Here is a 14539-nt window from a genome sequence, read left to right on the forward strand (position 1 = left end):
GCCTTGCGCGGAGCTGATGTCCCGATGTTATGCCAAAATTACTTGGTTGCTTTTTGACAAAAATCCAGCAGGTGGATATGGAACAACTGATTGGTTCAAAATTGGGAAAGGAGTACAACAAGGCTGTATATTGTCTCCCTGCTTATTTAACTTATATGCAGACTTCATCATGCAAAAGGCTGGGCTGGATGAATCCCTAGCCAGAATTAAGATTGCCGGAAGAAATATCAACAACCTCATATATGCAGATGACACAACCTTGATGGCAGAAAGTGAGGAGGAATTAAAGAACCTTTTAATGAGGGTGAAAGAGGGGAGTGCAAAATATGGTCAGAAGCTCAACATCAAAAAAACGAAGATCATGGCCACTGGGCCCATCACCTCCTGGCAAATAGAAGGGGAATGGAGGCAGTGAGAGATTTTACTTTCTTGGGCTCCATGATCACTGCAGATGGTGACAGAAGTCACGAAATTAAAAGACACCTACTTCTTGGGAGAAAAACAATGACAAACCTAGACAGCATCTTAAAAAGCAGAGACATCACCTTACCGACAAAGCTCTGTATAGTTAAAGCCATGGTTTTTCCCCAATAGTGATGTATGGAAGTGAGAGCTGGACCATCAAGAAGGCTGATCGCCGAAGAATTGATGCTTTTAAATTATGGTGCTGGAGGAGACTCTTGAGAGTCCCATGGACTGCAAGAAAATCAAACCTCTCCATTCTTAAGGAAATCAGCCCTGATTGCTCACTGGAAGGACAGATCCTGAAGCTGAGGCTCCAATACTTTGGCCACCTCATGAGAAGAGAAGACTCCCTGGAAAAGACCCTGATGCTGGGAAAGATGGAGGGCACAAGGAGAAGGGGACAACAGAGAATAAGATGGTTGGACAGTGTTCTCGAAGCTACAAACATGAGTCTGACCAAACTGCGGGAGGCAGTGGAAGACAGGAGTGCCTGGCGTGCTCTGGTCCATGGGGTCACAAAGAGTCAGACACGACTAACCGACTAAACAACAACAACACCTTTTCTCAGCGTGAAACTGGAGTGAGGGAGAACCTATGCTCTGCACTACGGCACAACATGTGATAGCAGACAGATGATGGAAATCAGGAAAACTTGGCCTTCTATTTCATCCCACCCCTACAGACCATAATGGTGATATGTTTAGTTTGGAAGAATTATAGCTGCAGAGACAGCAGCCAGAGGTCAGGTAAACACACATATAAAAGCGTCTTCTGGACGGCGAGAATGTTTGATGTAAAGCAGAGACGTTGTCCTCCAAGGTCTTGTTTATGCTACATACAGCCCAGCTCAATGCCAAGTAAGCAAAAGGCTGCAATTTACTGCTGAGCAATACAGAGCTGAAGTTGACTCCTGTTAGGGGCTGGAGATATTTAGCAGGGATTGGGGACCATCTCGGCTGCCTCTTAGTGCAGACCCAGGCCATTGAGCCTGAACTTACATCTACTTCTTTGGCGATCACTCGTAGCCGAGTAAGATTGTCTTCCATAAACACCAGTGTCGTAGCATGGGGGGTGCAGGGGGGGCCCAGCCGCACCGGGCGCAACATCTGGGGGTTAGGGTTAGGGGGCGCAAATCCACGGGTTAGGGGGCGCAAATCGATGGGTTAGGGGGCGCAAATTACTTGCCTTGCCCCAGGTGCTGACAACCCACGCTACGCCACTGATAAACGCAGTTTTAACTGTGAGTCTGTAAGTGACTGTGGAGGCCAATTCTGGATCCACACATCCTTCGACAGTGGGGACGTAGGTTTCGGGCGGGAGTTGATCACGGTCAGGGCCGGATTTAGGTTTGATGAGGCCCTAAGCTACTGAAGGTAATGCAGCCCCTTTATATGTCCAGCTGTCCTTCGTCAACAACAAATTGTCGCTGTTTTTTGTGTTGAATATATGCTATGTGGTATTTTATGGACATAGGTAAAGGTAAAGGTATCCCTGACCATTAGATCCAGTCGTGGCCGACTCTGGGGTTGCGGGGCTCATCTCGCTTTACTGGCCAAGGGAGCCAGTATACAGCTTCCGGGTCATGTGGCCAGCATGACTAAGCCGCTTCTGGCGAACCAGAGCAGCGCACGGAAGCGCCGTTTACCTTCCCGCCGGAGCGGTACCTATTTATCTACTTGCACTTTGACATGCTTTCGAACTGCTAGGTTGGCAGGAGCAGGGACCAAGGAATGGGAGCTCACCCCATCGCAGGGATTCGAACTGCCAACCTTCTGATCGGCAAGTCCGAGGCTCTGTGGTTTAACCCACAGCGCCACCCGCGTCCCTAGTTTATGGACCTAGGAGGTATCTAAAGCCATTTGCACATAACAAAATATGCAGGGGCATCTTACCCATAGAGGCTAGTGGCTCGGGGCGCTGAGGTTCCCCCACCCCTTTCATAAAAGCTGCCTATCTGCCCTTTTCTTGCACAAGATAAGCTTTTCCTGCCGCAGGGAAGGGCAGAACAGAAGTTGATGTAAGCTTATATTTGATTATCCAAGGCCAACGGTCCTAAGTTTGTTTATTTAGCATCCATGCCACACCCTGGGGTTTCAATAAACCATTCAGCTTCAGTCCTGTACATATTTCCTTACGGAGGAAGTGCCTTGCACCAGGCTCCATCAAGCCCAGCAGTGCCTACTCGGACTGGCAGCAACAATCCTATCACCTGCCACTTTATCCTTTTCACGAGAGATGCCAGGAATTGAACCCAGAACCTTCCGTATACAAAGCACATGCTCTGCCACTAAGCTACAGCTCTTTCGAAAGGTGTGCAATGCAATTTGACTGTAAAGGTCAATAGACACTGACTTCTAGGGTTATCACCACTTTCTGAAAGGAATGCTATATTATTATTATTATTATTATTATTATTATTATTATTATTATTATTTTAAAAAAAGGGTAGTAAAGGCAGCAATTCAAGCAGCACAGGCTTCCCCATTACAGTGGTACCTCAGGTTACATACGCTTCAGGTTACATACGCTTCAGGTTACAGACTCCACTAACCCAGAAATATTACCTCAGGTTAAGAACTTTGCTTCTGTAAATATTTCTGTATTTATTCGTACAGTGGTACCTTTGGTTGCACGCGTGATCCGTTCCGGAGCTCCAGTCGGATCCCGAGGAATTCGCAACCGGAGGTGCCTGTTCTGCGCATGTGCCGGTGCAGTAGAGCATTTCTGCGCATGCGCATGGGGCAAAAGCCGGAAAAATACTTCTGGGTTTGCCGTGTTCACATTCTGAAGGATATGCAACCAGAGGTGTGCATATCCAGAGGTACCACTGTATACCGCTTGAGGCCAGTAAGCACTTTGCAAATCTAAAAACCAATCTTGTTGGCATCCGTCGGTCTCGAAAGACAACAGAGCGCTGCTCCGGGGCGAAGTCAAAACTCTGTGTGGGTGTAGGGAGCCCCAAACTGACCTTCCCGGGGCGCAAGCCTGGGCAGTGTGTGGAGATCCTGGGCTGCCCAGACAATAAGATCCCCCTCTCAGCCTCACTGATGTGGTTCAAAGGAAAACAGAGCAATACAGAGAAGAAGAAGAAGAAGAAGAAGAAGAAGAGGAGGAGGAGTAGTAGTAGTAGTTTGGATTTGATATCCTGCTTTATCACTAAAGGAGCTAACATTCTCCTTTCCCTTCCTCCCCCACAACAAACACTCTGTGAGGTGAGTGAGGCTGAGAGAAGTGTGACTAGCCCAAAGTCACCCAGCAGCTGCATGTGGAGGAGCAGGGAAGCGAACCTGGCTCACCAGATTACGAGTCCACCGTAATCTGTGTAGGGTTGACTCTGCAGCCTTTTTCTTTTCCCAAATACAGTGGTACCTCGGGTTACAGATGCTCCAGGTTACATACGCTTCAGGTTACAGATTCCGCTAACCCAGAAATAGTACCTTGGGTTGAGAACTTTGCTTCAGGATGAGAACAGAAATCGTGTTCTGGTGGCGCGGCGGCAGCGGGAGGCCCCATTAGCTAAAGTGGTGCTTCAGGTTAAGAACAGTTTCAGGTTAAGAACGGACCTTTGGAAGGAATTAAGTTCTTAACCCGAGGTACCACTGTACTAATACCAATACCAATACTAATAATAGATATCAAATGATGTGAAACTGCAGGTAAAATGTGGCCTCTTAGAAGTCACAACCCTTTCCAGTCACCCAGGAAAGAAAGCTTCTCCTAACATGGAGCCTCGCTGTGCCAAATACACACATCCCCGAAATAAAACAAAAATGAAAGGAACCCGCCCCCCCCATACATGAGAAATATTGCTCTCATTAACTATTAACCAACAAAATCTCATAAAATTGAATATGATTTTATTTTACTCTGTGAACACCACGTAGTAGCTTACTGGGCTGCAGCCAAATCTCCACATGCTCAGAAACACTCTCTTCTGTCCCATTTGTCAGGAAGGAAGCCAGTTATTCCTGTTATTCCAGTTATTCCTGAACTGCCATCATCCCTGACCAGTGGCCCTGCTGCCTGGGCTTGATGGGAGCCCCAGTTCCCCCCACCTCTGATCCCAAGCCGAAAATCCTCTTGCCCTGCTGCTCCTCATTTCCCTCCAAACCCCTCAAACTCCCCCGGTGGAGTTTTGCTGGCGGAAAAAAAAAATCTGGCGACGGGCGGAGCTTCACCGGTTGAATTTCCACCTGGCGCAGCTGTTAAAAGCGCAGAAGGGAAAAAGGAACGCAAGGCAAGGCAAGGCAAGGCAAGGCAAGGAAAGGAAGAAAGAAGCAACTTCAACCCTGATCCCCCCAGGAAAGGAAACTCACCAGCCAGAGGGAGAGAAACCGACCTCCCAGTTCTGCTCTCCTTAATTTCAGAGCTGATGGCCGATGGCTGCGCAGCCTCCGCCCGCCTGTTGCGCAAGAGCTGCTCTCTCGCCTATCAGAGGGAAGATTCCGGAGGGGCCGGGCGGAGGCCGGGGCTGAAGGCAAACAAACGCCGCTCCCTCTCCGGATCAACCTTGCGCCCCGGCATGATGTTTCCCTGCGCAATAAATTCTGGGCGCTCCAGAAACGCCGGTGCGCATAGGTGGTTTTAGACTCTGGACTGCATGGGGTTAGCTGTAAACACACGCACCCTCTTTTATTGGCTGGCAATGGGTTGCACCCGACTCAGTTTTACTCAAGAGTAGGCCCACTGGAATTAACACAGTTCGCGTAGAATCGTGGAGTTGGAAGGGACCCCGTGTGGCTAAGGAAGACCGGAAGAATAAGAAATCAAGATAACACACACACACACACACACACACACACACACACGAATATATATATATATATATATATATATTTTACTTTTACACGGGAAGACACCCGAGGACACCAAAACCTGCATTCCTGTACCCGTGAAAATCTACGAAAGCAAATATATATATATATATATATATATATATATATATATATATATATATATATATATATGAATGGAAATGGTTTGTTGAATGTTTACAGATAAATTCTAAGCAGATGAAAACATTGGCAGGATTATTGCAATAACCTGCAGTTTTATAAGACTATATATTATATATACAGGAGATGAATACATGAGCAAACTAAGTTAATTTGGATATGCAGAAGATATTAAAAATAATTTTAAGGAACCGCAGAAAGAGGGGGAAGGAAGTCAACTTTTGAAATGTCAAAATGATGGTAAAATCAGTGAAATGTGTAGAATCAGTGAAATGTATAAAATTGAAAAGTATAAAATAAACAGATAAATAAGAGTATTGTGTAATGATTTACTTGATTTAGGGGAGCAGCTGCCCTCCCGGCCCCCCCAGCTACGCCTATAGGAGGCAACAGTTAGGAGTTAGGAGTTACCAGTCTCTGCAACCACAGCAGGCACTGTGATTCTCCAGTGGGTTGAATTCACCCCTGGAGGTGCACTCCAATTTTATTTCTGAGTCAAGCTAGTGGCTTTTGCCCAGAAGAGAATGCAGCCTTGCTGCACCCCGAGCTGGACTTCTGAGCTCTCCAATTTCAGCGGCAAAGGACCCCTGGACGGTTAAGTTCAGTCAAAGGCGGCTATGGGGTTGTGGACCTCATCTCGCTTTCAGGCCGAGGGAGCTGGCTTTTGTCCACAGACAGCTTTCTGGGTCATGTGGCCAGCAGGACTAAACCGTTTCTGGTGCAATGGGACACCATGACGGAAACCAGAGCGCATGGGCACGCTGTTTACCTTCCTGCTGCAGCGGTACCTATTTATCTACTTGCACCAGCGTGCTTTCGAAATGCTAGGTTGGCAGGAGCTGGGACAGAGCAACAGGAGCTCACCACCGAGCGGATTCGAACCGCCAAATTCCGATCAGCAAGCCCAAGAGGCTCGGTGGTTTAGACCACCCTGTGCGAAGGTAAAATTTGGAGGCCCCCCCCCACCTCTCACGCTCTGTTCTGCAGCATTCTTTTGCAGTGGTGTAGCATGGGGGGTGCAGAGGGGGCCGGCTGCACAGGGCACAACATCTGGGGGTTAGGGTTAGGGGGCGCAAATCCATGGGTCAGGGGGCGCAAATCCACGGGTTAGGGGGCACAAATTACTTGCCTTGCCCCGGGTGCTGACAACCCATGCTACGCCACTGTTCTTTTGGCGCCCCCTGCAGTGTGGAACCCAGTACGCTGCCCTAAAATTGTCTCTAGTGGCAATGACACAGCAGAGAGAATCACTCTCAAACGCAGGATTCATGATTTTCCCCACTTCCATAGGTGCCTTGCAGTGCAGAAGCTTGTTGTCATTATTTGCATGCTCAGGGCTTCTTGATCTTTTAAGCTCAGGGGTACTAGGGCTAAATTAATTCGTAAACTCAACATGTTTGTCTGGCCAACCTGCTCAAGGCTCACATAGTGTTAGGCAGTGATAACATATCAGTCTTGCTACAGCAGCATCTCCCTGGGCATCTGTGTACCAAGAAAATTCCCATGCCTGCAACTCCTGCCATTTGCAGGTGGGGGGGGGGGAATGTTCTTTCTGAAACCTTGGCGGGCTGCTGCCAGTCAGTGTGGACAGTACCGAGATAGGTCTAAACCACTGAGCCTGTGATTACTCTAGCACAAGTTCCTGCAAGTTTCCTTTCAGAATGTTTGAAAATGCATCATTTCACAAGTCTGATGAAAGTTTGCTTGTTCGCTCTTACAGAAAAGAAGGATGGAACACACCCTTCCCCCAAAGGGAGAGGGAAGTGAAATAATAGGCATAATAATAAGTTTTTTAAAAAGTTAAAGACAAAGAAATTTGATATACTGGAGTTGGTTGAATTGTTTCTTTATTTTTTTCATATTGTGTCTTTATTTTTTTCCATTTTATTGGAATTAATTAAGCTATATATATATAGATCTTCAATCTAATTTCATTTACATTTGATTACAAATAAGATGTTTTAACAGGACATATTCTGTCCCAAAACAAAAACATTAAAACCCTCCTGGACTTTAGAATTATATATATATCTCTATCTTTTAGAAATAAGTGGAAACCACAGCATCTATCAGGTATTTTTCCTCACTGAGAAGTACACAATTAAATTAATTTTTAAAGTATGCTTTTTATTATCTGCAACCAAGTCGGGTAACCCACTTTGGCCCCCAAGATTGTTTGAAATCCAATCGGCCTTAGTTACAGCAGAGTCATTTTTTGCTCTTTCCATAATTTGAGTAGTTGAGGGCATAGAAACATGGACATAAAAATATATATATGTGAAACTGAAGTGATGCAATAAGGACTCAACACAGGGAGAGTTCCACTAGCTTTCTAGCGGTTCAGATGTCATCCTATTCTTTTGTCGTATCTAGAAGATGTCATTGCAATGCATATTGAACCACAATTCTAAAACCACTTGCTATGGAGCACCACTATGAAAGCTGGAACCAATGGTTATAATCTACAAGAACTTTCAAGGGGCTCCATAGATATGCCTCTAATCCTTTCTAACCCTCTAGCTCTCTCCCTTAACCCCACCCCTAACCCTCCAACCATCACCCAGGCATCCCCAACCTGCGGCCCGCCAGATGTTTTGGCCTACAACTCCCATGATTCCTAGCTAGCAGGACCAGTGTTCAGAGATGATGGGAATTGTAGTCCAAAACATCTAGAGGGCCGAAGATTGGGGATGCCTGCCCTAACCTTCCAACCCTCTAAACATGGGAGTTTAAATATGGAAAAGATGGGGAACTTTTGGCCTTCGAGATGCTGCTAGACTAGAACTCCCACCATCCCTGTTGTTTGTGTTGTGCTGATTAGGGCTTATGGGAATTGTAGTATTACCACATCTGGAGGGCCCTGTACCATCCACATTCTGCGATTTCAGCAGGAACCTGCAGCGTATGCAGAGCCAAGAGTTGTGCCACGTAAACTTCACTACTGCCACCACTGAAATCACTGTTATGCAAGAGCACTCATTTGCTGTGGGTTTTTACAGACACACTTTAATTCTGACATGATCGGAAGACGACATAATTGAATCTAAAAGCCTCACTTCGCCAGCAGTGCCTATTGTTCTCGGAGCTGAAATAAAACGGACAAGGTTGTCATGCGGGCTTCTCATTCCTAGTCGGTCTACAGCTGCCATGCTTATTTTGTACACGGCAACAGGAAAGGGAGAATCAACGAGCCAAGAATTGTAAACCAGACTTAAAGCTTAAGCCTATAGTTAATGAGGTAGAGGTCAGCTATCAACAAAACAATCGTACATGGGACAAGGATGCACCAACCTAAGACCATATAAGATGTTGTTAAAGAATGCAATATTCTATTTGTGGGAAGTAAGAAAAAGGCTGACGCAGCAACGTTAAGCTGTATAGCGTTAATCGAAAAGGCATCTTGAGCTGCTGGTAAGCTCCCTGTTCCTGCTTTCCTGATTAGGAAATAGCAACCTGGAAACGCTAATACTGAACTAATAGACTTCTTGGCAAGGAAGAACATCAGGTTCATGAGGTGCGTATATGGGCCTCCCCACCAAGTCCAGAGAATAGTGTAATTAGTTCGACAAGCCAATACATGTTCGGCTTTCATGTTCTTTTAGCCGGTTTGGCGGTTAACTGTTTCTCTCTTTCAAGCTCTTTTTCCCGTTGCTGCTCCCGTTCCAGTTCTTCTTTCTGCCTCTTTTGCTGGAGTTTGAGAGCTCTTCTCTGAAACGAAAAGCCAGAAAAGAACGTGACTTTCCAGAAGCTGTAGAATTAGATTTGACAGCACAGCAGCGATATCCAGTTGTTACAGTGGTACCTCGGGTTACAGATACTTCAGGTTACAGATGCTTCAGGTTACAGACTCTGCTAACCCAGAAATAGTACCTTGGGTTAAGAAGTTTGCTTCAGGATGAGACCAGAAATCGTGCGGCAGTGACATGGCAGCAGCAGGAGACCCCATTAGCTGAAGTAGTACCTCAGGTTAAGAAGTTTCAGGTTAAAAACAGACAAATTAAGTTATTAACCCGAGGTACCACTGTATTTCTCCTGAGGTTTTTCAGAGAACTCCACCCACGCAAAAAAACCAACAACAACAAAAAAAACAAAAAAAACCAAGTGGGATTTGCAACATAATGTCACAGTGGATCCGACCTAAGAGAAGTGCTTCTGTTCAGGATTTTAGCCAGCCATTCCCTCTAAGCACAGTATCCTGTCCTCTTCCCCACTCACACATTTTCCCCACTTGCTTTTCCAATTGGCACTCAATACTGGATTTCATGGCTATTCAGTGTGCCCAGACAACATCAGGCTTTTTTAGGGGTGTGTGGAATTCTCCCTAAGTTGATACTTCCACAACCTCACAGGTCCCTCCCACAGAGGCCGATGACATTACAGTCGTACCTTGGAAGTCAAACCGAATCCGTTCTAGAAGTCTATTCAACTTCCAAAATGTTCGGAAAGCAAAGCACAGCTTCTGATTGGTTGCAGAAAGTTCCTGCAAACAATTGGAAGCCGTGCCGGACGTTCGGCTGCCAAAAATCATTTGAAAACCGGAACACTCACTTCCGGGTTTTGATCATTCAGGAGCCAATTTTTTCAGGAGCCAAGGCGTTCGTTCAAGATCCAAGGTACGACTGTACCCTCTTTTTATTTTCCAGCAGCCTTGCTTTTATTCTTTTTCTACCAGTCCTCACCACCTGAGTTTGCTATTACAGGGTGTGCTGTTGGTCTATCTAAGGAAAAATTATGTGCAACACACACAAATAATTCAAATAATTCTATAAAAAACCTGTTAATAGATTCTGTATTTATATTTACATACACTCCTACCTGTACAGCAAATGAAACAACACTTATGAGTAGCCAATATATAGATTGAATATTTAGCTTATGTATGAATAAAAGATAAATTCATCATTAGGTAGAATCTATAGTTAATTTTAATACAGCACATGTATGCTTACTTGTAGGGAAGTTCTATTTTGTTAAGTGGTGCTTGCTTGCTGGTTAAGCAAGCATAGGACTGTCACCTTCATTCATTAGAGACCTAAATCTGAGATGTACAACTGGATATCATGTATATTAACAAAGAAGTAAGTGTCACTAAGTATAGATGACTGCAGCCCAAACATACTAACAAGATTGCAATATCATAATACTACGGTAACTACTCTTCGGTAGCCTGATGAATTCTCCTCATGGTAGCATTAATGGTACTAGGGATTCTGCTGTACACAAACCTTTCATCAGAAAGATAATTACTTCAAAAACTGGAAAATTAATAAAATGCTAGTTCCCAATGAAAATATAAAGCAAAAGCAGAGCATGAAGATCAAATTTGATCTGCAAGACCTCAAGAACAAAGAAATAAGCAGTACTCTTTAACCTTTGTTAGTCAAAGTGAAACAAAACTCACTTTCAACTTTGATGTTTTCTCATGCAGCAGTAGCATCTCTTTCCTAATGTTTACCAACTTGTTGTGATAGTACTTTGCTTCTGAAAACTTGAGAGAGCAACAAAAAAGCAATAATTCATTAGAACATATAACTTCAATATCAGCAACTGCCTGAAGTTACTGAAAGAAGTGAAAAGTTGTGATACAATGCGTACGTACTTGGAAATTAAATTCCACTGTCTCAGTGAGAATTACTTTCAAGTAAACCTGCATGATTGGGATGTATGATGCTAGAATGTGCTAAAAATGGGAGCTAGTATTTTTCCATCTATTTTAAAAGGTCGTACCGCATCAAGAGCTACTCCTGAAGCCCATGCAATGTTCACTTAGACCACTGTTTTAAGTATACTGAAATACCTTACTGCAACCCAGCTGCCAACCTCAAAAACCTTTCCAAGTCACTCTTATCATGAACCAAGCACCTCATTCCCTGGATTCTATGCAGAGTTGATTTCAGTAGTCTTAGGTATGACTAACTCTGCCTAAGATCAAGCAAACAAGACTGACCCGCACTCTCATTTACGTATGTTTGCTCAAAAGTAAGTCTCACAGTGTGTGATGGGGAGTACAGTGGTACCTCAGTTTCCAACCACCAAAAACCCAGAAGTAAGTGTTCAGGTTCCTGCACCAATCGGAAGCTGCACATTGGTTTTCCAACATTTCTGAAGTCAAATAGACTTCTGGAACGGGTTAAGTTTGGCACTTTTTTTTGCTATTTTTTTTGCATTTTTGTTTTTGAGGCTTTTTCGATTCATTTGTTTTTGTGACTGTGTGGAAACTGTGCGTGAATTATTCAGCTACTGAATGACTGTGTGACTGCGAAAATGGATAAAAGCCCCTCATCCAAACAATGACACTCATCAGTGCAGGTAAGAAAAAAATGTAATTTTACTTTTTATCATCTACAGTGCTGTCTTATTTATTTTATAGTACTGTGCATTGATTATTGCTTTTATTTTATATCCTGTGTTTAGGTTTCCCCATGTAGCATAGATTTTCTCAAAATATAAGATTCCATTTGTAGTGTTTTTGTACAAACATGAGCTCTAAAACTGAGGAAAAAGCAAACAGTTATCTGACAGAACACACTTACCAGCACATTGATATCAAGGACAGAATTACATTCTTTAAACTTTGAGATTTCTTGCTGCAGAGTTTCTAGTAGTACTTCTTGGTTCTGTCTGAAAGAAGAATGCAATAGTTTACACATATTTCACAATAAAACCACGTATTCAGTTACAGAATTTAGTGAAGAGCAAATGCTGCCTGCCAGAAGTCAAATATAAAAGGAAACGTATTCTTTCCTTACAATCTACAGTATTTAGCATTTGAAAGAAAGAAAAAGAAACATGTGCATTTTGATTGTTTACATACGTTAGCTCTTTTAAGGATAGTTTTGATCGTTGTAGATCAGGTAAATAATGTGAAATCAGCCCTTCTGTTAGCTGCTCCACAGCTTTCTTGTCTATAACAGTGAAGTCTTCTATTAATCCTTCATCGGGAGAATTATCGTTAGAATCTGTAAAAGATGTCATACATTTTTATCAACTGTGTATATGTGTGCACACAAACATTAATTATGTAAATACAAAATTAAAAACCCCAATGAATAAGCATACAAAATACAACCAAATAACAAGCACTTAAAAACCCTAAACACTAAAGAGCAGAGTAATGCAAGACCCCTGCTAAAATTATTTTATGCTGTGGTGATCATTACTGGGTGATCTGAACAACATGCATAAATAAAGGCCACCTTATTTTCCACATTTATCCAAGGTGAGAAAGCTCACCTCTCAATCTTCAGCCTGCAAATTCACCCACCCATCTCTTCAATTTTTGGCAGTTTTCCAGTGAAGTCGCACCGTACTCTTTTTGCCACTTGCTAGAGTATGGTTGTGACTTTTATTTTATTATTTCACCTTTTATAAACTGCTTTTGAGTCTTAAAAACAAAACAAAAAAACCCCCCCAAACCAATCAAGAGGCATGTACAGTTTTACAAAACAAAGGTAAGCAGAACCTTTTAAAGCATGCTTTTTATTATCTGCAACCAAGTTGGGTAACCTATTTCGGCTCTCAAGCGTGTCCACCCCCATCATTCAGCCCGGACACTGAAGTCCAGATCCGAAGGACTTCTGGCAGTTCCCTCCCTACGAGAAGCGAGGTTACAGGGAACCAGGCAGAGGGCCTTCTTGGTAGTGGCGCCCGACCCGTGGAACACCCTCCCACCAAATGACAAGGCAATGAGCAATTATCTGACTTTTGGAAGACATCGAAAGGCAGCCCTGTTTGGGGAAGTTTTTAACATTTGATGTTTTGTCATGTTTTTAATATTCTGTTGGGAGCTGCTCAGAGTAGCTGGGGAAACCCAGCCAGATGGGTGGGGTATAAACAATAAAATTATTATTAAATCCAATTGGCCTTAGTTACAGCAGAGTCATTTTTTTGCTCTTTCCCTAGTTTGAGTAGCTGAGTACATGGAAACATGGACATAAAACCCCCCATGTTTGGTTGAAGTGAAGCAATAAAGACTCAACACATGGAGTTTTCCACTAGCTTTCTAGCAGTTCGGATGTTATCTTATTCTTTTGCCATATCTAGAAGATGTCATTGCAATGCAACAAACAAATAAATGAAAACACATCCTTTGGAACAAAACCCAAAAACCCTGTGGCATCTTTCAAGAACTGAGCGGCTCCATCCCAACAAACAGTTATACTGAAGCACAGACCTGTCGAGATTAATGGGACCCGAGTTAACCAATAATAAAATACAATTATTGATGATGATGATGATGATGATGATGATGATGATGATGATGATATTTATACCCGCTCATCTGGCTAATAATCATCATCATCATTTCATTATTTATACCCCGCCCTTCTGGCTGGATTTCCCAGCCATGTCCCACAGTTTTCAACAGGTCTACTCCGAGCAGGATGCAACCCCGTGGTATTTTATTACGGGCTTAATATACATTTCACGACGTTTGATGGAAACGAGCCGTTTTTTGCTGCGGTCCTGGACGGCTCCTGCCGCACGACCCGCAGCTCTGTGAGCTGTGAGCGAACTAGATGTCTTCCCAAACGGACCAAGAGCGAGCGGATCAAATCCGTTCAGACTTTGAGGGCCCCGCGAGGGGCCCTCCAGCGGTCATCTAGCCCAACCCCCCGCAACTGCAACCCCGGCCGCCGAAGCCAACATACCCAAAGCAGGGTCGTTTCGGGCCTGCAGAGCCGCCTTCACGTCCAGCGGGTCCGCCAGACTCATCGCTTCCTCCCTCGCGAAACAGACAGACAAGATATTTATTTTCGAGGGGAAGCCAAGGCAACGCCAGGCCCCGCCAAGCCAGAAGTTGAAGTAGGCCTTCCGGTCAGAAAGGCAGCCAGCCTCGACGTAGGAAGGAAGACGGGCGCCTGAGAACCATAGAGATAAGAAAATAAAAGGGTAGAGGCGAACAGCAATGTTGTTGTTGTTGTTTTAAAAAAACATCTTTATTGAAAGTTCAGAAAGTACATAATTTTAATGTATTTTTAATTTTTGCTGGAAGCCGCCCAGAGTGACAGGGAAGACCCAGCCAGATGGGGGGGGGTACAAATAAATAATAATAATAATAATAATAATAATAATAATAATAATAATAATAATAATAATAATAATAATTAGTGCGCTAA

The 14539-nt window shown here is 44.0% G+C and overlaps 2 protein-coding genes across 3 annotated transcripts in view; both read right to left on the reverse strand.

The window, feature by feature from the left end:
• Positions 1 to 4949, reverse strand: part of SQOR (sulfide quinone oxidoreductase) — a 32167-nt gene extending 27218 nt beyond the window's left edge. Inside the window, exon 1 of one of the 2 annotated variants that reach the window (XM_081888672.1) lies at positions 4782 to 4949. The gene's annotated coding sequence lies outside the window, so the exon portion shown is untranslated. Of the gene's footprint in view, positions 1 to 4357; positions 4383 to 4781 lie in introns of those variants that run through there. The other variant, XM_081888673.1, reaches the window with a different exon arrangement.
• Positions 4950 to 8399: 3450 nt separating this feature from the next.
• BLOC1S6 (biogenesis of lysosomal organelles complex 1 subunit 6) lies at positions 8400 to 14241 on the reverse strand. Its single transcript, XM_081888827.1, has 5 exons — positions 14072 to 14241; positions 12235 to 12379; positions 11954 to 12041; positions 10822 to 10908; positions 8400 to 9128 (listed from the first exon to the last, which is right to left on the reverse strand). Exons 1-5 carry the CDS (start codon positions 14133 to 14135, stop codon positions 9009 to 9011), a joined length of 504 nt encoding a protein of 167 aa, XP_081744953.1. The 5' UTR covers positions 14136 to 14241; the 3' UTR covers positions 8400 to 9008.
• Positions 14242 to 14539: the final 298 nt, after the last annotated feature.

This window comes from Podarcis melisellensis (genome assembly GCF_964234715.1).
Source record: "Podarcis melisellensis genome assembly, chromosome: 14".
Classification (NCBI taxonomy): Eukaryota; Metazoa; Chordata; class Lepidosauria; order Squamata; family Lacertidae; genus Podarcis; species Podarcis melisellensis.